The sequence below is a fragment of the Sycon ciliatum genome, chromosome 7 (genome assembly GCF_964019385.1).
Source record: "Sycon ciliatum chromosome 7, ocSycCili1.1, whole genome shotgun sequence".
Lineage (NCBI taxonomy): Eukaryota > Metazoa > Porifera > Calcarea > Leucosolenida > Sycettidae > Sycon > Sycon ciliatum.
Genome location: NC_088649.1, coordinates 24,322,677 through 24,348,540, shown reverse-complemented (window position 1 = coordinate 24,348,540; position 25,864 = coordinate 24,322,677). Strand labels below are relative to the sequence as shown.

The 25,864-nt window shown below is 48.7% G+C and overlaps 1 protein-coding gene across 1 annotated transcript; it reads left to right on the top strand.

The window, feature by feature from the left end:
- Positions 1-466: 466 nt before the first annotated feature.
- LOC135820621 (uncharacterized) lies at positions 467-25,736 on the top strand. The gene is made up of 6 exons (XM_065333663.1): positions 467-849; positions 974-1,152; positions 7,687-7,776; positions 9,959-10,100; positions 15,495-16,031; positions 24,363-25,736. The coding sequence occupies exons 1-6, from the start codon at positions 603-605 to the stop codon at positions 24,677-24,679; spliced, it is 1,512 nt and encodes a 503-aa protein (XP_065189735.1). The 5' UTR covers positions 467-602; the 3' UTR covers positions 24,680-25,736.
- Positions 25,737-25,864: the final 128 nt, after the last annotated feature.

Genomic DNA, 25,864 nt, shown 5'->3' with positions numbered 1-25,864 from the left:
GAAATTCGGAATGCAAAACCTCACTATTCTTTACCTGTCTTGCGCCTGTTTTCACAAGCATGGTGCCACTCAGACTGAAACGTCAGTGTCGTTGGCATCATGCCCGTGCCATGGCATGGGCCTATGCCTATGGGCCGGCTATGCCATGGCCGTACGGGCTCAGGCACAGGTGAGAGCTAGCTGGCATGTCATTGTTGATACCCGGCCGCCATGGTCAATGTCATGTACTACAAGACTTAGTACAGTCTACATGTCATAGCTGGCATGTCATTGTTGATACCCGGCCGCCATGGTCAATGTCATGTACTACAGTACAAGACTTAGTTAGTACAGTGAGACAAGTAACGACTTACGTAACCAAGTCACCATGGTCACACGGCCCTTTGAATCTGAGCGTGAGCAGTGCAGTGGTGAGGGGCACCATGTACCACTACCAGCACTTAGTTAGGCCGAAGAAGAAAATGTTCAGCTCGTGTTCTGCAGTTCCTATTTTGGGCGTGGATTTGCAGGCAATAGTTCTTGAAACGATTTCGATTTCCCACTACTATCTGTATCAGGCCCTTTGCTTTTTTTTTGCCAGCGGCGCCTACCTAACGGTTAGCATGGCGTACTTCAGTGATTGCGATTGCGAAACGCAAGCAGGATCGTCGGGCGCTACTGCCATGTATCCGTTTGTCGACCGTCCAGTCGATTTGCCACAATCCGCTGAGACGAGCGATGGCGACACGGGAGAATGGATAACCTACGAATGGCTGCCCACGATCTTCTGGAGTGTAGGTCCTGAGTTCGGAAGTCGGGCCAAGATCCGTCAGATTCTACGTAGTCTGCGAGCGGACCAGAGAGCTAGAGGTAAAGTCAAATGTGCCCCATTCAAAAACAGCAGCGATGATAACCGTTTTATTCTCCAGGACCGTGGCTGATATCATGCTCTCTACTTTTTATCTTTTGTCTTCTGATGAACTCTCACTCCTAGCGGAGTCTGTTTCACGCAGTAATACTGTGGGTCAAATGGGCGGAAGCATTTCGGACGGATATGCCACCGTGACTGCCCCACGCGGTGCAGTTGACAACGATGTGAAGCTATCCGTAACTGACCGGTCGCCACCTTTGCCAGTCCCCTTGAAAAGCCATCCTGAAGTGTCTGTGGCCGGCGTAAGTACTTCAGTGCGTACGTATCTGTGGCACGTGTAAGCACTGTACTACGGCCAATAATAATCTGTCCCCGGGGAAAATTGCGGGAAAAATCGCAAAAAAACGCGGCATAATATGGCATCATTTGCGGTGAATTTGCGGTAAATGTGCTGTGAATAATATTGATGTGCGGCAATTTTCAGTGAGTATGTAGTGAAATCAATCAGTTACAAGTCTCTGGTGTAAGCACTCGTCATATTTGAGTAAAAAGCCGCCACAATGAGACGTTGCTGACCGAACAGTGCACTGTGTGTACGTGTAGTGCAACAAAAAAGTTCAAAAACCGCGGGAAAATCGCGGAAAACGCGGTCTTTTAAAAAATCGCAAAAAACGCGGAAAAAACGCGGCCGCGGAATCGCAATTTTCCCCGGGGACAGAATAATATTAGGCCACCTAGAATTAATTCGTTGTTTCGGGTCACTTCACTCATCCGTACCAGGGTCGGTCGGTCGGGCTCATTTTTTTATTTTATTTTTTATTTTAGTTGCGAGCAGGGGTGCATACATGTACAATTGTGCATATCGAATAGCTTTTCTCCATCAAGCCAGTCGATCAAATCTGACTGTAGTCGATCCAGCGTAGCCATTGTCCCATCAGATCCAGGTACCATCCAGGACCAGATCTTGGCCTCGCTGGCAAACGAGTCTGACGAGCAGCTCTCACCGAAGTCCTTGAAAACTTCTGTCAATGAGCGACGCAGTGGCGGAGCTGATGCTGTTTCAGGACCGATTGCAAATCGGAGATAGAAGACAACGTCGTCACCAAGTGCTGCATCCTGTCAATTGGCTGCTTCTGAGGTCGATGTCTGGACTGCTATACATGTATATTTTGGGTGGCGTGTGTACATAGTCTACCTTGTGGTCAACTGGTCATGCACATTTGCATGCACTAAAAAAAAAATTGCGGTGGGGTGAAAAAAGACGGTCGGTCGGGTGACCCGAAACAACGAATTAATTCTGGGTGGCCTTACTATGATTGTGATCTTTGGGCTAGTGACTGCGTCACGGGAGTAAAGTGATAGGCTGCGGAGTACTTTTTCTAGCAGTCAAGTAGACACCTGTGGAGATACTAAAAGGATTCGTACTCCCAGACACAACGGAGCAACTTGGGACAGGTAACCGTTAGGAGTAACTGCATTTATTAGGGGGAAGAAGAGACAGACGAACTACAAGACTACATGACGGAAGAGAGAGAGAGAGTGAGTGAGAGCGAATGCAAGATAAGGGGCCTAGGTAGCTATGGCAAATATGGGCGCGCAAGTAGCTACCCAGGCCTACAGAGCAGAATGTGAGTACGAGGGTGAGAACGGAATGCATGCAGGCCAGCTTGGAAAAGTGTGTAGAATTTATGGGAGGAGGTACCTATTAAACATACCTCCCTTGCGTAAAAAATAAAGAACAGCGACCTCGCGGAAAATAATAAGACGATGAGAAAAATAGAGAAAAAAAAGACTGAGGAAGATGAGAAAAAAAATACACACACAAGGCACGAATTGTACTACTGTAAAAGCCATTATTCTAACGAGGCACATATATAACGATTTCCCAAAATGCCGGAACGCTTTGACAGCCAAATTTGTATAGACCCAAACCGATCATCAGCGTTGATTTTTCACTCGAAATATGTTTGTGGAAGGAAACTGGCATGTTGAAGTTTGCTCTGGGGCCAGAGTCAATCGAACTGAGCCACTCCTTTGTGTTGACCCATTGCTTCCAAGTTGCCCAATTTTTCGATTCAAAAAAGTTCAAATCAGAGGTGGCTCCAAACCGGACACGTTTTAGAGTGCACGTCAAATTCACTCTGGGTCTGAAATTGCTATCGCTCCACGACGGCCAGTACAGAGTAACAATAAGCCCTGTGTGTGCTTCCATTAGTTTTGATTGGTATGCGGTGCTTTATTGGCGAGAGGCGAGCCGCTGTTTACCTGCGACAAGAAGTTGATTTTTCGAAAGTCGTAAAACTCAAGTCGCAGTGCGAAGCAACACGTCAAAAACTCACCTGCTTGGTATGGCGCTTCTGGTCATCGCAGAGCCATGAAATTTTGGCTCGGAGTATAACATATCGTAGTCTCACTGTGACATATGTTTTCTAATCAAAATACCAAGAGAGAAAGTGAATATTGAGTCCGTTCCGGTTTGCAACCTGTGTCCTATTTGAAACCATCGCCTCTACCAAAGGTAACGATTCTCACTTATTCTCAACGCTCAATAGGACAGTATAATATACTGTTATGTATCGATTTCTGTATAACGATTTCTATTTTAACGACAGATTTCTCCTCGTTAACTCGTTAGAGTTAGCACTTCGTTATATATATGGCCCAGAATCTGCGAAAACCAGGCTTAGGGTGAAATTTCACAAAATTGCTTTTCCCATTTTCAGCTTCTACTGGGCATGGGAGATCAGGAAACAAAATATTACAGGTGTGGGTCGACTCATAGTGGTTTAAACGTATCTCAAACACACCAGGGTATTGTGTTAAAAAATCCAAAAAAACACAAAATTGTTATCACAGGAAAGAAATGAAGAGAGATCCACTAGACTGAAGGAAGAGACATGGATGATTTTTGTTTAGGTGACATGACAAGGTAGGCATGTGGAGGCAGGCTTGTTGTGGCCCCTTGGTGCTGCAGGCTGTAGTGGCCATGCACAGTTCTGCATGAATTTTGTTTGCTCCTCTCTCAGCACATTCTGGGGCTGAATACATGTACGCCATGCTTTGGTGCTACACACCACAAGGAAACCCGACTCCGGTTGAGATGGCACCTTTTGAAGTGTGAATCTAGTACAATAATGCTAGGGTTTATCGGGTGTTAGCGGCCGTCGTGAGTTCCCTTCGGGAACGGATACGATAATTTATTATATTTTTTATTATCTAGTACAACTGTTCAGAAACAAGCAAGAATACAGCCTTTCAAACTGTTCCACTGTTCATAGTAAGCGCATAGGGTGCTGGCGTGCTGCAGTATCTGCTTGGTGCTGACCAGCAAGTGAAATATCGTCACGCCGTACAATCCCTTGCAGCTAGCTGTCCAGCGAGGAAAGTCTCGAGTGGGGGCCTCTCGATCTGCTCGCTCATCTGCCTGGCATTCAGTAGCACTTCATCGCCAAGGACTTCAATTCAAAACAGTTTTCACAATGCGCTTCAAGCCTTTTTCCTCGTGAACTTGCTGCAAACGTATGAGCTCTGCTGCGCGTGTTCCCTTTGCGTGAGGCCCAGAAACAGCTAGTATCTCCGTACTTCGATTGGCTGGACCGATGTCGTCCAGGTTCTCCTCGCTATCACCATCACGACTCTAAATGGAGATGATTTCTTCACCATTTTCCGCAAGCAGCAGCTTGCGCAGATATTTCGCCATCCCTGAGTGTAGGAGATGGAATCCGTTCGATCAGCTCAAAAACTCTTCGTTGTGACTAGAGGAGAAGCAAGGAATATTCTACCGGAAGCCCTTTGACTTCCCTGACTGCTGAAACCCTTCCTGCCATGACTGCTACTTCTTCAAACAAGCGGGATTCTCTTTGGTTCCACTTCACTGCACTCGATCGTCCACGCGACACAACCTTTTATAAAACAACATTTTTCTAAAAAAAAATGATTTCACCCTAAGCCAGGTTTTTGCAGATTCTGGGTCATATGGCTTTTACAGTAACATGCACCACAGTTATTGTGTTCCTGTACTTCCAAAGTATTAGTTATACGCATCACGCAAGCTAGCGTAAACATTGCCAACAACGGCGGGCCAAACACCCCTTCAAAAAAATGGGCCCAAAAAACTAGAGTTGACGAGGAACATTGCATTCTGATTGGCACGGCTAAAACAGGTTAGTTACACTTCTGCCAACATGAATAATAGAGCGTGGCTCACCATGATCGGACCCCTATTAAATATTAATTTTTTTATGAAGTACACGCACGCACACACACCACAATAAAACAATCAGAAAAATACAAGCACCTCCAGGAGCGACACTGACTCACGCTGCTATCTGGTGTTCACGAGGTGGTTGTTGCGCTGAAAACGGAGCGTCTCTGTAAGTTTGTATCCCTGGTGATGTTTTTTGCCTGGAGAGCACTATATAAGTGGTGCTCTTCAGGCACAATCTTCCTCAGCCTACTCAAGCTCAACTGATGAGGGGTGAATTCCCCGAAACACTGTATATTGAGCAGGGAGTGGTGCTTTCTTGCAGGTTTGCCGAGTGGACGGGTCGATGGACTTCTCGTGTGCTCTGGATGGCAGTCGTGAGTCAGTCAAGTGAGAATTCAAGTCGGCAGGAAAAGCGCGAGCTACCATGTAGGGAGCAATGCACAATTCCCCAGAAAATTGATGAACCGAAAAATTTGACGAAAAAGAAATAGAGAAATAATGAAAACTGCTGACCTGCATGACTTAGACGAGACGAGGTTGACATAGAAGAGACGAAGTTGAAGACGAGATGAAGATTATCGCCGATGAGAAGGATGGCGGTTGAAAAAGATTGGGACGATGAATTCAGGGTCGTGCGTTCTGTGAGAAGTCGGGTGCTAATGTTTAGATGCTAAAAGGAGTCATACTCCCAGATGCAACGGTGCACCTTGGGACAGGTAGGAGTAACGGCATATACAATGGGAGACGAAGAGATAGAAGAACTACAAGACTACATGATGGAAGAGAGAGAGAGAGAGAGAGAGAGAGAGAGAGAGAGATCGAGTGAGAACGAGTGCAAGATAAAGTGACTGGGTAGTTATGGCAAATATGGGCACGCATATAGCTACCCAGGCCTACGGAACAGAAAGTGAGTACGAGGGTAAGTACGTGGTGCATGCAGGCTAGCTTGGGAAAGGTTGTAGATTGTATAGGAGGAGGTACCCAACGCACCCTGTAAAATCCAGTGGGCAGATGCGGCCCCTATCGTGCTGGGTTTTGAGTACTCTATAACTAAGACATACAGGAGTTGAATACAGCCAGCCCACGCAACTCGGACCTATCATTTCACCGCATTTAACTGCTACGTCCACACGCAGTGTTTCTGTATTATTCCTTGTTGGCTGATGGAATGAAGTACTACAGTAAAACCTGGTGTGAGCGACCTCTGGGTTTAGCGACCACCTGCTCTTAACGGCCGTTTTTCCATGCACCGACAGCTCTACACAGACACTGTGGGACCTGGTTCTGAAGACAACCTGGCTTTTACGACCGCGTTTGCACGCACCATGGGGGTGGTCGCTTAAACCAGGTTTTACTGTACTTCGCTCGCGAAAATAATCCGGCCAATGCTGCTATCGTCGACTACCATGTGCATGATCGGCCGGATTGTTTTGTCGAATACGGCATAAACATGCTTTGTGGTGCATGTACAGTGGGTCACCATGGACGTTGCGCATGATCAAGGGAGCAGGGAGATGCTTGTTTCGTTTTTCGATTACACGTACACCGTCTCTGGTTGATTTGCCTCACTTTCTGGCGGTGAGCGCAGTGGAGTCCCATGGCGTATACATCCTCCGAGAACAGTCCTGAAATACTGAAGTGTACATACCTTAACATGGATTTCACTCATCCACTCACTCTTTTGCGGGATTTGTTTAAGGGAGGGTACATGCCTCTTTTACAGGCAAACGAATACATTTCAATGTGCCGTCAGGAAGGATTAGAATACAGGAAAAAATTCTGATAATTCGAACCTCGAACTGGATATGTCCGGTTAATTTGAAGTCCCACGGATTCCACTTACATAGAAAATGTGTGGGATTTGTGCTGATAATTCGAAGTTAGCAAAGTGTAATTCGAAGTTCACTGTACACTGTACTGGTCAGTTCAGTTGGCATGAGCAGGCTGTGCTGGTCAGTTCAGTATCCGCGAAATCTGTGTCTAAGGTCCATAGCGCAACTCTGCGTAGCCATGAGAGCATTTTGACATTCATATTGGGTTGTGGGTTCATGCTTGGATAATTAGAATGTCCGGATAATTAGAAGTTTTTTCCTGGCATTTTGAGGTTCCAATTATCAGGATTCTACCTGTACTACACAAAAAGGAAGAAAACAACTTTATACAAGAAAGTAATCAGTGGCGTATGCATGTACTTCGAAGTATACACAAAAGGCAAAATGGAGTTGTCGCAACTCGGAGTTTCTTGCTCAATGCAATCATCAGGCGACTCCTTGTATGTATGCATGTATGTATTTGCTTTTATTTTACGTCGCAAGTCAAACGGGCAATCATGCCCAATGTTATGATGACGATGGAAAGGGAGAAATGATTTTTAAAAGAACAAGATTAGATAACCTGGATAAGTGGAGCGAAGAAAAAACAGGGAGCCCAGGAATCTCTCCGGGTAAGGATCATCTTAACATTGGCCATGAAAGTGAACCTAAAAGGACGGGGGGGGGGGGGGGTAAGGCAGTGCAGTGTGTGTCCAATATCTCAATTTGTAAATTACATTAAAAATTGCTTTGCATGCTTTCCACAGAATGTAGCAATAGCTAAAGTGTAATTTCTCCTGTTCCCTATTTTCCTCCAGCTCATTTCTTGCACGCCATCTGGTCTGAAATTCAATCGGGATGTGAGGATCGAGACAGAACTGCCAGAGTACAATGCTGATATGCACCAGGCAAGCAGTGGTACACATATTTTAAATGCTATTGCCAACGCTCTGCAAAAAGCAACGGATAGTATCATCTGGCGTAGCCAGGGTTCAAAGTGCTTTGTTCCCCAAGCTATTCAAAAGATGTAACAAATAGGGGCATGGGTACAAGTAAATAGCCAAGCCTGCATTCCATGGATGTTAAATAACCAGTTTTCAGTGGTGACCAGTGAACTAACGCTTAGACGTGCAAAATAGGACAGTGATGCTTGGTGTGACGTTGGTCATGCTTTTCATCGACTGTTGCTTTCCATTCTCCGTCCATCGTCTTGCCTCGATGTAGATCTACCCTCGGCTGGAGCTCTCGTGTTCATCATGTGAAAACAAAATTCAAAAACCTACAACCTGCAAAAAGACTCCGTTACGCAGCATGCACCTGACATGTCTGAAAACTGCACTTTCAGCGAAAAAAAATAAAGGAATCGCAGGGAACGGGGCACGTGCCCCGTGAAATTCCACTACGGATATCAAGTAAAATGTTGAACGGTCTCTGCTGGGATGATGACTACACCATAGTTCAGTGATGACAGCACCGGTGGCTACAAGCGACGGTCCCTGGTTCGAGTCCTGGTGCTGACAGTCAATGTTTTATTCTGAGCTTTTCACTTTTTCAACTCCCCCAAATTGATGAATATGGAGATAAATGTTCATACTAATAGGAAGTTGTGAATTTGTTAGATTACACGGCATAGTAGGTAGCAATGCGAGAAGCTCCTGGGGCATGCGCTCCGCCCACTACGTCCAGTCACCCACCAAATTGCACCTTACCATCACAATAATAATAATAATAATAATAGCACATTTCGCGTAGTAGAGCACTAAATAAAGAAATTCAGTGTTTTTTCCGCTTCTGTCTTGTGAGCATCATCAGCTAGGTGTAGTAGCTGCTGATACTGGTTTCTCCTCGGGTGTCCATCACAACTTCACAAGTATTTCTCAGTTTCCATGATACTGCTGCATCTTAACACTGCAGTGGCCTTGTTGAAAAACACCTGCTGTCAAGATATCGTTTTATAGCCTCATGGGTATTCACTCTGATATTTCCCCATGGTTTGACACCCGCTGGGACCTTCAAATTCCCAATTGCCCAGTACTGAGTCATTAGAGAGGGTTTTGCATTCCGAATTTCGTAATGTTTTTCGGCTGTGCTTTTCCGAAATAAGTACGTGCCGAAAATTGTCATTAAATTGTCATTCAGTGTTTTGCATTCCGAAAATCTGATTCCACTTCGTTTCCAAGGGTTGCCATGCAAAACAAAATGGAGACCGTAGAAGACGACAAAACCGAAAACCTTTTGCGTCCGAATCTTACAGATTTGGTTTTGAGATGTGCTGGTCAAACAGCAGCATGCATGTGGTGTCTGACGGACTTCCTGGTGATACATGTACCAGCAAACTTTGGCTCAGACGAGGCTAGAAAATAGGAGTTGCCTGAGCAGGATCAAATCCATGTGCAGGTCAAACCGAATTTGGGTGCGGTTCGAAGACGAGGACGGACCGAGTGATAGATCGAGTGATCCAACAGCTGAACAGTCTTGTACTGTCAGTAGGACCCATGGCAGAGGAAGACGGAGTGTGAGAAGATCTAGTCAACATGGCGAGAGCAGCGAAAGCAGCAAAAACCAAAACTACACCCGTTGAAAAATTTCAAAATATGATCAGCGAGATCAGCAGAAAACAAAATACACACATGAAAAAGTTCAAATATGCCCTCCCAAACAGGAAAGAGCCGAAAATGTATTTTCGGTAAACCATGCACTTTCGCCACCACACTTCCGAAAGTTCGACTACTTTTTCGACTCCAGCCGCCACATTCCGAAAATAATTCCGAAATTTGGAATGCAAAACCTCTCTATTTTCCACTGAATTCTGTGTTTAATTTTGAAAGAATTGTGAGAACCTCCAATTCAAAGGATCAGTCAGGGAAGTGAACAGCCTAAAAAGAGAAAAACTGCCAGACTCACCAGGACTCGAACCCGGGACTTTGCTTGTCATGAGCAATGCTCTCACCATCTGAACTATGGAACCACTTTGAGCCTAGAAAGTGCTCGGACAAGTTTTTCACTCCAAAGGCAGCTCACAACACGTGCCCGACTGATTCTTTGAATTCTGTGTTCCCTCTATATTTCCTTGATTACCCTTATCATCAGATTCGGATTGTGTACATCCCTCAAGGGCACGGAAACAAGGGCAAAACTCCGCTAGAAGACTACTGCGACATCACGGATACTTGTGGACTGACGATCCGTGACGGAAGATTGAAGTTCAAAGTGGATCATTTCTCCGACTATGGTATGATTTCTGTTCTTGTCACACATGGCTTAGAAATTGCGTGGGTGCAGGCATGTCAGGCTATTAAGGTACTAGTACTCCTTTGTAGGGTCAAAAATCGAAGTTTAGAAATCGGCTTTTTTGACTCTTTCAGTGGACGCACAAGGCCCTGAACCTGTGGAATCCAAAATTTGAGGCGAATCGGCACAGTCTTTGCAGAGTTACAGGCCAGTGAAGTGCGTGGGTATGTACGATGTACGCACTGCAGCGTGACCATGCTAGCTGTCAGGAGCAAAAATGAGTACTCATGCCACGTGGAAAAAATTCAAATATTCGTTACCATGACTGCACAAAATGGCGACCCAGCGTAAAAACTGGGTTCCCTTGCGCTTTTTGCATCACAAACAGCAACTATTCTGCACTCGCTGTGCTGAGCTTGAAGATGGGAAACAAAAAAATGGAAAGGTAGATACTACGTTGCCAAAAAGAAGAAATATTATGGAAAGAAGCCTGAAACAGCTCCCGATCCTAACCCTGTTCCTGTGGAAGCGGAGCCAGAAGATATTGGACGTAGCTCTTCATTTGCAAAGCTCGTCGGCTGCAAACCCTGGTGGGAGCAGGAGACATCAGACAGCGATGGCGATGTTGGAACGGAGTCTGATACCTCACTGACCTCGAACCCAGACACGAGTGACAGCAGTGATGACAGTGATTGTTTCGAGGCTGATGAGCCCCATACTGGTGCGGGAAACGTATTTTCGACTTGGAGCAGCTGCAGGAGATTCTGCTGAAATGTGTGTGCAGTTTGTAAAGTTGGCGGTATCATTTTGGAAAAGGAGAGACAGCAAGGGCTTAGGATCACACATGGTCATATCCTGTTCATCAGAATCATGTCCTGGTGCTAATGTCAAGTTTTCATCGTCCATAAGAACAAGATTTTTTGACGTCAACCGATGCTCCGTTTTAGCTGCCAGGCCCATTGGCCGAGGACACTCTGGTCTCCAGAAATTCTGTGCCATTATGGACCTCCCCAAGCCTGTCAACAAGACGAACTTCTAGAAACACCAACAAGCTGCAATTGAGGCTGCACACACGGTTGGCGAGAAAAGCCGCAACTACGCTGCCCAGCAGCTGTTAGCAGAAAATCCCGAAGCCAGAGGCCATCTACAAGTTGCTGGTGCCTGTTTACCGAAGACTGGCAGACCAGGCACTTCTGAAACGATGCTTGCTTGGTGCCACACAAAATGCCAAAGAAGCATTCAATGGTGTCGTGTGGCGCATGTGCCCGAAGGAAGTCAATGCAGGTCGCTGTGTGGTGGAGCTCGCTGCAAATCTTGCTACATGCACTTTCAATGATGGTGCCATGAGCCTTTGTCAAGTTCTTGAGAGAAATGTCGTGTTCTGTTGGCCATAACACCATCAAGGCACTGAAGAAGGAGGATACGGACCGCATTGCACATGCCGAAGTGGCCAGTTCAGCATTGCAAAAAAGCACAAGAAAGAAGAGGAGAAGAAAGAAAAAGGGCTGGGAAGAGCAAAGAACAGAGCAAGAAGGTGTCACATATGAGGCTGGTGGATTTTAGCTTGGTTTGGTGAGGTTTTGTTGCTGACATTACAGCTTATGCCTGCATTTTTGTCTGTTTTGGACCCCTTTTTTTCACTATTTTTAGCCTACTGCGAGTGTGTTTTCTGAAGTTTTCTCTTGGATAAAGTGTCTGGACACCCCCCAAAGTATACATTTTTGGAAAGGTGATGCCCAGGCCTAGGGCACCTGGGTGTTTTCAAGAGCAACACTTTAACTGGAACAATCTTTGCCCTCTCTCAAATGTTGCAACACGGTCGCGTATTATATATGTTGTTTTATAAGGTGTATTGTGCGTCCTTTTTTCCTTTGGATGGACTTCTGCTGACCCAGGTGCCCTTCCCCAGACCTAGATGGTTTGGATCCAACAAATTTAGACCCATCAAATAGTCTTTTCCTGGACATTTTTTTAAGAAAATGTGTAGCCCGTCATATCGACAGAAAGTGTACATTCTGATTTACATTTTCCAAGGATCTCGCAAAGCATGACAATATATTTTCTGCTGTTGCAATCACTACCCTTTCATCTGTGTGTGGAGAAAATTTGGAGTGATTTGCTTGTGTGGGACCAAAGTAATGCCTGTTCTTGTGCGGTCGGCCCAGATACAGCCGCGAAAAGAGTACTAGTACCTTAAAGGGCCAAATTTCCATTGCGGTACCGTGAGTGCCGTGCCGATGATTTCTGTGGGTCACGTGTACCCCACAGTGCGTGCTTGAAGCTGAGAGTGGTTTACACATGCGCACAGTCGTTCCGTGCATTCCGTTGGCAGGGTGAATCACCATTAACAAAATTCCTGACTTTGATCTGGAGGGAAAATAGCAGAGGAGATGACCGGAGAAAGCTCCAAAATCAACCAATCGATAAGACAAAAGGCAAGAAAAACTTCGTATCACAAATTAATACAAGGTAGAAAAAGCTTTGTTTGACTTCCTATCAGGGAGTAGTAAAATACCTACTACTCACTGCATTCGACCTCACGGAATACCACGGCATGCCGTTCACCCCCCCCCCCCCCAGAGGCCCAAGGCGCGGTACGGCACGAGCCACAGAATGCACTCGCGCCAAAACTGCCCCTCACGTGATCAAATCACCATGGGTATTCAGTGTACTATTCACGGCACGGCAATCATGGTACTGTAGTGCCGGGTTCCACTGCGGCTCCGCTGCTCGGCGACACTTGGCTGCGCCTGCAGTGGAGCAGCACGGTTCCACTGCGGCTCCGCTGCTCGGCGACACTTGGCTGCGCCTGCAGTGGAGCAGCACGGTTCCACTGCGGCTCCGCTGCTCGGCGACACTTGGCTGCGCCTGCAGTGGAGCAGCACGGTTCCACTGCAGCTCCGCTGCTCGGCGACACTTGGCTGCGCCTGCAGTGGAGCAGCACGGTTCCACTGCGGCTCCGCTGCTCGGCGACACTTGGCTGCGCCTGCAGTGGAGCAGCACGGTTCCACTGCGGCTCCGCTGCTCGGCGACACTTGGCTGCGCCTGCAGTGGAGCAGCACGGTTCCACTGCGGCTCCGCTGCTCGGCGACACTTGGCTGCGCCTGCAGTGGAGCAGCACGGTTCCACTGCGGCTCCGCTGCTCGGCGACACTTGGCTGCGCCTGCAGTGGAGCAGCACGGTTCCACTGACACTCGCCATTCGCATTATGCGGTCGTGCACCACGGCATTATGCGGTCGTGCACCACGGCATTATGCGGTCGTGCACCACGGCATTATGCGGTCGTGCACCACGGCATTATGCGGTCGTGCACCACGGCATTTTGCGGTCGTGCCCCACGGCATTATGCGGTCGTGCACCATGGCATTATGCGGTCGTGCACCACGGCATTATGCGGTCGTGCACCACGGCATTATGCGGTCGTGCACCACGGCATTATGCGGTCGTGCACCACGGCATTATGCGGTCGTGCACCACGGCATTTTGCGGTCGTGCACCACGGCATTATGCGGTCGTGCACCATGGCATTATGCGGTCGTGCACCACGGCATTATGCGGTCGTGCACCACGGCATTATGAGGTCGTGCACCACGGCATTATGCGGTCGTGCACCACGTTTTCTAATGATGTTCTACCTGCCTGCGAGCGCAAGGAATAAAAAAAACCTTGGTATTCTGGCCTGCACAACGAATTAAATTCTGAATTTTGAAATTCTCGCGTACAAACAATGCAAAGTACGGGAAACAGGTTGAGCCGCGACCACGGCTCGCAGTTTTTGATCAAGAATCGTAGCGAAAGCTTGTTGCGAGCTGCGGCCTCGCTGCTCCAGCTCGAGCCGCGGTCACTATGGTAACGGTGACGTTTCAAGCCGCAAATGACGAGCAGCAGAGCTGCATAGGAAAGCAGCTCTAAGGGCCAGTTTCCACTGCGGCTCCGCTGATATTTGATCAAGAATCGTAACGAAAGCTCGTGATGAGCCGCGGCCTCGCTTCTACAGCTCGAGCCGCGGTCACTATGGTAATGATGACGTTTCAAGCCGCGGATGACTAGCAGCGGAGGAGAGTAGCCGCAGTGGAACCCGGCCCTTAGAGAAGAGAAAGAAGAGGTACAGTGTGCAGCAAACTGGATGATTCGGTGTAGGTATGCGTGAGCCGTCATCACGTGACGCCCCATGGCTGGCCCAATCCCGTACGTGTCCCGTACCGTACGGCAAAGACTGCCGGCCTCATGTTGAAATAGGGCTTTCATCTGCAGGATCACAACGTGAAACAACTTGGTAGAAGGTGTATGCATGCGAAGTGTATCGAGGGAATGCATGCAGCATAGGGCGATAGTGCGGGTTCGCATCCAGGTTATGAGCGGAAAAACATTGAAAAAATGAAATAAGCTAATGTCATAGCATAATGAGAGAGTTTGAAAGCTCACGGTTCTCTCTATGCTTGTTTTGCCTAGGTCATCATGCATATTATTCGAACTGATGGAATCGTTTTTGCAATGCTCTCATCGGCTACAGCATTGTATTGCAAAAACGTTTCCATCAGTTCAAACAACGCGCATAACATAGTGTTGAAGCGAGCGTATATATAACAAACCAGCGAACAGTTCCACTAAGGAGGAAGCTATCGAGTGAGCTAACGAGTTTTACTCATTGCTATTTTACGACTATTGTCTTCTCGTCGGTTATTGAAATCCTCTACTTCTCTACATTATCAGGCAAAAGATTCACATACATGCACACACACGCAAACATGCATCCATGCAAACAGACACACAGGCACATACAAACACACACACACACACACACACATGCATGGAATGCTGGACTGACATCTTCCATTCTTCCACAGTAAAACCTGGTGTAAGCGACCTCTGTCTTTAGCGACCACCTGCTCCTAATGACCGTTTTTCCATGCACGAACAGTTCTGTACAGAAACTGCACCGGATACAGCGACCACCTGCCTTGCGCGACCAGCGACCGACTTTTAGTGTACCCAGTGCCATATTCTGCGCACAGCGACCAAAACTAACCAAAAGTGCCATCTTGGCTGGCAGAGTCGACTGCAACAGGGTTGAAGTGCGCTCTGAAGCAAGTGGATGCGGTCAACTGAGGTGACAAGTGACAGTGCAGAATGCGCTGCATGCACCCCAGTGCGGTGTGCTCTTCCTACACGAAAGTATTCTACGCTCCACACCTGTCAATATGAGTACATGGAAGTACAATCATGCACATGTATGCATAATCCGATATACCACGAATGTATGAGACCAGATTCTAAAGAACACCGGGCTTTAATGACTGCTTTTGCTTGCACCGTAGGGTGGTCGCTTCAATCAGATTTTACTGTATGTGCCTGCCCTTTCCGTTCTTCTACACTTCTGTCCTGTGTTTCCAGCTATTCTGCTGTTTGCCGTGGCTGCGAGCGCCATAGCTGGAACCATAGCAGGCACCGTACTTGGTGCTACTGTGACCTATAGCATCATGCAAGACCTACAAGGTCACGTGTCGACTGTTCGTAGCGCCACCATGATGGTGAAGGCCTACGTGACATTCAACGCACGAAGGGCCCCAGGCAGCTTTAAAGTTGCATTCGGTGCTCATGAGGACGAGTTTGAGGACTACGGGCATTTTCCTCTACTGGAGATTGGTCCAATGGATGTGTCGTCTTGGACCGGTAAAGGAGTGACACTGAAGCCAACCATGGATGAAGGGTCGTGGAAATTTGCGAATGCCAGCCAATGTGCCCGCCGCTTGTACACGGTCGATTCACCACCTGTTGTGCTGACGATTACGACAAGGCTCTTTAGATGGACATCATTGGACGCTTCGAGGTGTAGTGGGAAGCTCACATTGCTCGACTCTTCAAACCATCGGAATAGTGAGACTCACAGCTTTATGTTTCTTCCACCATATTCGGATGTCTTTTTTGAAGGTAAGGGACTAAATTCCAGTGAAAATCATTGGGCTTTTTGGGATCGCTGTTGCTCACGTCAGTGAATAGGATAATGTATCCAGCTAGATGTAAGATCAACTGTGTGTGTGTGCAGGGGCGTCGCACGCGGTACGGTCACTACGGTATTGACCGTACCACTTTTTGCCCTGTTGTGTCCTGCTCAAGGCAGACCAACTCTTCGAAAGATGAGAATGAATCATCAGTAAAACGCAATGGCTTTTAAAGGGAAGCTGGCTGCAAAGGCGGCTTGAAAGGTGACATGTGAATGTGTTATGTGCAAGGCGCCAGAGGTACAGCAGTGCAGGGCCTAGGGTGCGAACAGTAGCACTAGCAGCCTGAGTGCCAAGACCCATGCAGGGAAAGGTGCTACAATATCACCACATGCCCCCTCGGCTTAAGTGCGACTTGGGAGCACTAACACAAAGAAAATCTTGAAACTGAAATTCGAAAATCACAGCGTAGCGCACAAGCAACAAGGAAAAAGCAAGAGAAGCATGCCCAGTCAATCTATGCACGTGGCCGGAGGAACCGTCTGTTCCGCCAGAAGCTGGACCCCGTCACTGTCTGCACTGTGTAGCTCCGTCCTCTTCTCGTGCATTTTGTGACCGTTCCTTCCATATCCCAGCGTTTTGAAGACTGGTTCTGGATCCATACCTTATCGCCTACGTGCAGAGGGGGCAGAGGTTTGCCAAGCTGGGATGAGACCTGCTGGGGAGCACTGCGGCTGTGGGCAGCGTACTGCTGCAGATTTGCAGGAAGTGTGGGAACCTTGGTCCTCGTTGGCCTTCCAAACAGCAGCTGGGCCGGGCTTGCTCCTCCTGCACCAGGCGTGTTACGCCACTCCAGCAACCCTTCTCTGAAGGCACTGCTGTTATAGGCGTCACCTTTGCCAATTTTCATTAATAAGTGCTTCATGGGAGAAGAGGTCCGCCGCTGCATCTTCGAACGGTCTGGACGGACGACTGTCAGAGAGGAGCGGCTCAGAAGGTTGGGAGGGGAGCAGCGTGATGCAGGATCTGCAAGTCTGGACGACGTTCTTAACGTCATTGGAGATCTGGGGCCAGTACACTGCTTGCCTGGCCCTGCGGAGTGTGCGGGTCTGTCCCTGATGAGAAGCGTGAAGTTGCTCCAGCGTGGTCTGGCGTAACCTTCTGGGAACGACAATACGGTGGCCCAACAACACTATGCCGTCCTCGACCGACAGGTCATGCCGAACCTGCCAGTACGGGTGCAGATCGAGGTCCAGAGCAGCCTTGTCCACCGGAAAGCCGTTCTGTACGGCGTTCAGCAGCTTGAGGTATTCCGGGTCCGTCGAGCCCTCCGCCCGCACCTTCGTAATGCCAAGGTCGGGGAGGACTGTATGGCCTGTTTCCTCGTCCTCTTGCGACAGCTGACGGAGAACACAGTAGCAGTGCTCGATTTCTTCCTCACCAGCTTCATCGTCAGGGTCTGGTGCACTTACTGGGTGTCTCGACAGGCAATCTGCGACCTTGTGATCGGCACCCGGTCTCCACTGAGCCACGAACCGAAAAGGCGTCAGCTTCTCCCGTAGTCGCACGATTCGTGGAGACGTCAACTCATCCAGCGTCTTAGCATTCAGGATAGGAATGAGCGGCTTGTGATCGACTAGCAGCTCGAAATCAGCACCGGCCAGGAACAGTCTAGCCTTGTGGACTGCCCAGACTACCGCCAGCAGTTCAATCTCCGTTGCAGAGTACCTGGCCTCGGTCTCAGTGACGTGCCGTGAAGCACATTGCACTAGACGCCACCGCCCGTCCACTTGCTGCTGCCACAGTGCCATGCCGAGACCGTTTGACTGCAAGGCGTCTGTCTCGAGACGAAGCGGCTGTGCAGGGTCGAAGGTAGCCAACACTCGAGGGCTTACCAGCTCCTCTAGTATAGCTGTAAATGCCTGCTGCTGCGGATCCTCCCAGATAAACTCATTCTTTGGAGAGAGCAGAGAGCGGATCGGGGATAGAAGCTCCGCTAGTCGCGGCGTGAACGCGTCGAACTGCTGCACGAGTCCACAGAAGGATCGGATATCAGTGCGGTTGGTAGGGATTGGAAAGTTGTGTAGATCCTCCACCAAGCTTCGATCAGGACTGTAGCCGTCCGGCGTCACCACGAATCCGCAGTACGATGCTCTGGGTGCCGCAAAGACGAATTTGCGGCGGTTCAGTGTGATTTGGTTCTCCGAGCAAAGCTTGAGCACATTGCGAACCCTCTGGGTGTGCGCCTCAAGCTCAGTGTCGTACACGATGACATCCTCTACCACTTTCTGAAGATTCGAAAACCCGGCGAACACTTCGTCTCCTCTCCGGTTGTGTTCGTCACCTGCCGACACCAAGCCCATGACGTTCCGCTTGAAACGGTAGGCACCCCATGGCGTCATGAACGTTGTGAGCCTGGTGCTATCGTCGTCGAGGGGTACCTGCCAGTAGCCATGGCGAGAATCTAGGGTGGTGAAGTACTGCATCCCCATTGGGATCGACGCGACGACTTCCCGAGGTACTCGGGTTGGGTATGCCGGCCTCTTGACCCATTTATTTAGACCCGTCAGGTCCACCGTGATGCGCGGCTCACTGGAATTCTTCTTAGGGACCACCACCAGTGGGTGGCACCAAGTGTATGCTTCGCCGACAGACACCTTCTCAATGACGCCCTTGCCCACCATGTCGGACAGCTGGTTCTGCACAGCGTCCCGCCACCTGAATGGGATGGAGCGAGCGCGATACAGGCGGCATGGCGACGCGCCATTGATGAGCTCGATGCGCATCGGCTCACCGCTCATGGGCTTGAGCGGGGTATCACAGAACACTTCTACTCTTCCAGCAAGGTACGTCGGATTTCCTCAGCCGCCGTCGACGCAGTACCTACTGACGTGTCTGCGACTTTGGATGCTTGCTTCCGAGGGATGGAGATGTTTGCCACGCTTTGTACCCTTAGACGGGAGTGAGGCCATCCATCCTCGAGAAGCCGCAACTTCATGCACGTGTCCTTGCTGAGCAGAGGTGTCTTCAGCTGCCGGAATACGTGCAGGGTCGACACGGCGGTAGTGTCGCTCAAAGACAACTGAGCCTCGAGCTTGCCCATGGAATCCAAAGCTGTGTGGTGATATTGTAGCACCTTTCCCTGCATGGGTCTTGGCACTCAGGCTGCTAGTGCTACTGTTCGCACCCTAGGCCCTGCACTGCTGTACCTCTGGCGCCTTGCACATAACACATTCACATGTCACCTTTCAAGCCGCCTTTGCAGCCAGCTTCCCTTTAAAAGCCATTGCGTTTTACTGATGATTCATTCTCATCTTTCGAAGAGTTGGTCTGCCTTGAGCAGGACACAACATGGCGCAGCAAAAGACACGAACCTCTGTCAAGGCCAAGGCTGAGGAAGCAGCAGCAATCAACGACGGGTTGACAGAGCGGATGCAGCCAGGAACTCAAGAAGAAGGAAGCCTGCTGCAGTCTATCGTCCAATCCCTCAGCCAGCAGCAGCAGATTCTGCTTAGGCTCACAATGGCGCAGTCAAGCCAGCCTGCCGGCAGCGGCCCGCCACCATCCACCTCAAGACAGCCAGAGGTAGGGCCGTGGGCCCGGAGAGCGGAAATACCTCACCTGCCCAGTCCAGACTCGATAGACCTAGCTGGTTTCCTCGAGTGGAAAGTCAAGTGGTCTGACTACGTGTCGTTGACTGGGCTATGCAGAGACGCAGGTACAGTTACACAGCAAGCAGTTCTCCGTACAGCTCTCAATGATGGTTGGGTGTGGCTGTGGCAGGCGGGCGTAGTTCCCATAGCCGACGGCGATGATGAGCGGGTTGCCATCCAGAAGCTGGAAGCTTTCCTGAGAAAGCGAAGAAACCCGTTACTGGACCGCAAGGCCTTCCATGGCAGGAGCCAGAGACAAGGTGAGAGTATCAGCCAGTACTTCTCGGGTCTGTCTCAGCTGCATGATGCGTTCAGCTACCCAGATAGTCTGCAGTGCGGCAGATGTGGGTCACTGTGCGGCCATGAGGCCCAACTTCGGGAAACCCGGCTCCGCGACAGGCTCGTCTGTGGCCTAAGGGATCGAGCGATGCAACGACGGGTGCTCGAAGAAGAGTATGCCAGTGAGTTATCGCTCGATCGGGTCATGCAGATATGCTCTGCATACGAATCCTCTACCGATACAGAATCTGGCCTCGGTGAGCAGCTGCCCGACCTGGCGTTGGCGGCGGCAACGAAGTCCCCTTACAAGCGTCAGCAGGCGCAGGCAAAGACGCTGAAGTCGGACGTAGGCACGTGCAGGTTTTGTGGGGAGACTCACCCCAAGGGCCAATGCAAGGCCTATTACCAGACATGCCGCTTGTGCCTCAAGGTGGGTCACTTTGCTAGGGTTTGTCGACAGCGGACCTCGCCCTCGCCAGGAACGACGTCTGTCGACTCGCTGTTTGTCAACCAGGCTGGTCCTTCTAGGAACAAGCTGGTGACGGTTGGCGTCGCGATCCAGGGAGGATCGTCATGCGCTATCGGGTGGCTGCCGGACACGGGCGCGGATGTGGACGCCATCAGTCTTACCGACCTGGATGGTATCGACCCAAGCCTCAGGATGAATCTAGTGCCGGACACAGCTGATGTCAAGGCAGCTAACGGTACAGCAGTGCAGGGCCTAGGGTGCGAACAGTAGCACTAGCAGCCTGAGTGCCAAGACCCATGCAGGGAAAGGTGCTACAATATCACCACATGCCCCAGATACCCCGTGAATCAACAAAATACACTGATCTAGGATCTAAAATTCCAAAATGTTCGGCTCAGCCAACACTCCCCCACGAGTAAATTGTACTTCGGGGGCCTACACTTCCGAGGTGCAGTGCGTGCCTAGGTCACCATTTCTACCTGGCCCGCTCACATATGCATTCGGATGCCTGCTACTGGGCGTTTCTGGCAATGTGTTGTGTGCCTGCTCTCCTATCCTACATATTATTTATTTCTAATTTGCTCTGTTTTCCTCCTGCTCATTTTTTCTCACTTCGTTTTTTTTCTCTGTTTGGCGCGCATGAGCAGTGCTGAAACCGAGACCCTTGGTCGGTTGAGCTGCTCTTGCCCCGCCTCCACTGCTTCGGCTGCCATCCCTATGTGTATCCCTGTGTGATTTTGCCAGTGTTTGCACCATGATGGTTTGTGGTTATTTTGTAAAAAAAAGAAAATAAAAAATCAGATGGCTGACCGTATCACACTAAAATACCTTCCGACGCACCTGGTGTGTGTGTATGTGTGTATGTGTGTGTTTGTGTGTATGTATGTATGTGTGTGTGTTTGTATGTATGTATGTGTGCGTGTATGTGTGTGACCAACGCCCAACTTTTGGAGATGTGGGGTGACACTGATACCATCTGCGTGAAGGTTGCACAGCGTCGGCTAGAGTGGCTGGGCCATGTTGCCCGGATGGACAGTAGCTATAGATGCCGAGACAGATCCTGTTTGGCTCACTTCCCACACGTCTCCCAGCACATGGCCTCGCAAGCGCTGGAAGGATTGCGTTGTGTTCCACCTAAGAGTCCGTGGCCTCACCAAGGACTTGTATCCTATCGCCTGTGAGTCCTGCGCTGGATGGCGGGCTATGTATGCCGAGCCTGTGGAGAAAGCACCTCAGCCTGGCCCAGTGGTATGTACGGATTGCAAGCGGTCATTCTCGCACCCTGAAGATCGTGCTCGCCATAAATGTGTGGTTATGCGGGCCAAGCCGATTGCTGAGCAGCGAGGGGCTTGCCACTGTGGGGACTGTGGGCGTTGGTTTCGCAGCAAGGGTGGCCTAGGCTAGGTGTTCACCGCTGTTCCGCTCCTCAACCTCCCGAGCCCTGTCAAGTCTATCTACAGGATGCCTGCTGTGCTGTGCACTGTGCTGTGTGTGCCCGCTGCTGTGGGACTGCGCAAGGCCGCGGTCGTCACTGGTGCTTGAGGACTGGCCCCCGCCCGACTTGCCAGCAGCGTAATTCATTCACTCATGTATGCGTGTATTCTTGCCGGTTCCGTTTGCTCCACCATCTCCGGCGTGATCAGGCTGCATGCTCCATCTTCCTCTCTGATGCCCCTCCGGGGCCCATGTGACCCCTGTGGCAGTGGCTCTACAGGACAGAACAGGACGTGTGTGTGTGTGTGTGCACATGTGTGTGCACGTGTGTGTGTGTGTGTGTGTGTGTGTGTGTGTGCATGTGTGTATGTATGTGTGTATCGTGGGCATTATGCGGCGTTCGCTCGACGGGGAGCTCGTTGGGAGGGCATAGTTTGATGCGCTCCCCATGATATCAAGCAAATGGCCGAGGGCCCTCTTGATTGGTGTGAGTTGCCAGTATGATGCAAGCCAGATACGGATTGATCGAAGAAGGATAGATTTACCATCACTGTGGATAAGAGTCATACTGTAGCTCAGTTGGGTAGAGCATTGCTCGCGAAGAGCAAGGTCCCTGGTTCGAGTCCCGGTGGTGTGACTGATGATTTTTCCCTTCTTTCATATCTGGCTTGCAAGTGTTGAGTTTCGGAGAGAAAAGAGCAGTACGTGGCATGTGGCCTCTGATTTCCTAATACTTCGAAATTCTCCGTGAAGTCCAAATTTGAAATTGCAATTAAATTTGTATTTGCTCGCAGTGGACATAGTTTGATGCGCTCCCCATGATATCAAGTGAATGGCCGAGGGCCCTCTTGATTGGTGTGAGTTGCCAGTATGATGCAAGCCAGATACGGATTGATCGAAGAAGGATAGATTTACCATCACTGTGGATAAAAGTCAAACTGTAGCTCAGTTGGGTAGAGCATTGATCGCGAATAGCAAGGTCCCTGGTTCGAGTCCCCGTGGTGTGACTGATGATTTTTTCTTTCTTTCATATCTGGCTTGCAAGTGTTGAGTTTCGGAGAGAAAAGAGCAGTACGTGGCACGTGGCCTCCGATTTCCTAATACTTCGAAATTCTCCGTGAAGTCCAAATTTGAAATTAATAATAATAATAAGTTTACAAGTTATCCGTTTTGTCCAACACTAACGATTATAAGCAGAATAGTGTTGAGTCTGCTTATAAGGGTTAGTGTTGGACAAAACGGATAACGTGTAAACTTATGGTCCTCTTTTCTTTTCTTTTTAATCCCTGGCTCTCCATCCGAGTTTAATTTTAATCTCCTTATGATCGGTTTTTCGGGCCACTTTGTAGTCGTGCATTGTACTGTTGAGCCACCAAAGTAAAATAAATTCAATAGAGAGGTTCTGGAGTACGATTTTTCGTGCCAAAATCCGTAGAGGCGCTACGGATCTTTCATAAGTCGTTTTCGCGCAGTAAATTGTTCCGGAGTAAGGAACTTATGTGTTTGCCGTCATTGCCTAGGTTACGATCGCAAACACGTCACATTCCCGCGCTATGCCTTTTTTTGAAAATTTGTACCGAAATCAAAACTTCCAGCGGAAAATCGATGTTTCTCGCACCAAATTTGTACGCGAAAAATCTTTCTGCTCTCGATGACGCAAAATCTCCATTCGAAACATGGTTCGTATGAAAGCCAGTCCACACGGATTCTCCGTGCCGAAAAATCGTATGGAGTACACCTCGAAAAAATCCGTAGCGCCCATACGGATTTTGGCACGGAAAATCGTACCCCGGAACCTCTCTAATACAATCTAAAAAATACGTGCGCCCGGATACGACGAAGCTTTTTGTACACATTTCAGCCAGTTTGTACACAAAATCATGAACCGGGATGCGTATTGCGAGGTCCGGTAATGTTGTATGCGTAACGCATGCTGCACATCGGTAACGAGCCATTTTCTTCCGGATGGCGAGGGATCCGGGTAAAAGAGGACCGGATAAGCGAGGTCTGAATGTATTGTTGTTCTTGTGTCATGGTATGACTGCGTACACATTTTTTCTAGCGTTACTAGAATCGTTGTCCCCTTGCCGGCTGTTTTGTCATTATTATAATTTTTTTAATTATGATTAGGGCTATCCCAACCGGCCTAAGGCCTTCTTACAGGGTACCCTATGTGATCAAGTACAGATTTGCGGAATAGATAAAACAAGGAGCAAGAGCGAATGTCAGCTGGGAGAGAATTCCAGCAGTCAGAAGGCAGAAAGCTAAACAGAGCTCGGGATTCGAACCCGCACTATCGCCCTGCAGGCATTTCCCTGATGCACTTCGCATACATACACATTCTTCCAAGTTGCTTCACGTGTATTTCGATCTTGTTTGTTAATGTTATGCTACTGATCATTATGCCATACTTTCACTTGCAACGACTAACCCTTCATGATGTCGTTCTTGAATGTCTGCTTTTTTCACTCCAATGAAATTGCAGCATTTCATCCGACCAGACGTGATAATCCATGGTTCGACCCTCGCTTCAACTCACGGCAATACTACGTGTTTGTTCACATGTTGGATCCGACACTGCTGCGCGTGCATGCTACCGACCGAGGACTCCTGACGCACCGCCAGTCTCAGCAAATACAGGCAAGTAGTAACCCAATCGACGGGACATCTCTCCTGATAACGATCCTTGTGCAGCAGGGCACACCGTCCTTCCGTAGCTTTCTCGATGTCCTTTCAGACATGGGATACCAGGACAAGCGGCTGGAGTTTGAGGAGCTACTAACCCCGCCTTCAGCAACCTAAGTCCTGCCTTATAGTGTAGACACTAATACGGAAATTGGCCCGGTAAAACTGTCCCAGGAAAATTGCCCTGGAGCCTTTGCCCTAAGCCCAGCTTCTAAAATGTAGATGGCGACTGTCCTGAAACATGTTGAGTATGTTCTTACAGCCTTTTATTATTGTTATTATTAAAATGCCTATGTGGAGATAAAAATGTAATTAACGTAATAACTAGAGCAAGCTCAAGTAATAATGTGCGTTCAAGGAATGATATACATGAAAACAAAATTTACTTATGGTGTTTATACTGAATGCGCAACTTGCTCTATTTATTGCGTTACTATTTTTTATTATTACCTAAAGAGAAAAAGGACCTATAAGCTACTAGTTATGACTAACAGTCCACCAAGGTAACCAAGGTAACGAGATAATATACAATGTACAGTCAGATAGTGCGACAACGAGGCACAAAACTGACAAAGACATTGAGACATTGTAGGTCTTTTTCTCTTTACATATTTCTATTGGCTCAACATCCGAGTTTTTATTATTACCGGTATCATCAAATTTTTAATAGGGGGGTTACTGGTCTTATACTCTGCATTACTGCGATATGCTGATGCTGTCCAGCTAAATACCTTGTACATATCAGATTAATTATGAGATTTCCCTTTTTATTTTAAATATGAGCTTTAAAGCTCCATCCTGGATGGACTGCCAATATTAAAATTAATAATTTTGTGCATACTAGCATAGCAGCTCCCTTCCCTGACTGTGTACGTTGAACTTGAAGTAATCCAATTCCCATTCCGTTTAAACTCGGATAGAGAGCCAAGGATTAATAATTTTTTTTAAACCCATTTTGACTCAACCGTATCCTGCTTATGCTCTTTAGTGTTGGGCAAAGCGGATAACTTGTAAACTTATGGTCCTCCCTTTCAGTAATAAACCAGCAATGGTGATAATTATTTCTTCCCGCTTGGGCGTGTTCACGTTTCCGAATTTGTTTCGTGTTTACTACTGCTGTATTCCTTGAAATACCATCTTCAATACTGAACTTTGATCTCACTTTGTTTTAACATGTAGGAGAAATGTATCCAGGGTATTTGGTGTGGAATAAGTGACAGAACGAAGTCCAACGAAGAGTCTTGCATGAGTACTCCGCTCGGGGCTGGGACTCTTACCTGGGTGTGTGAGCTCACTTGATAT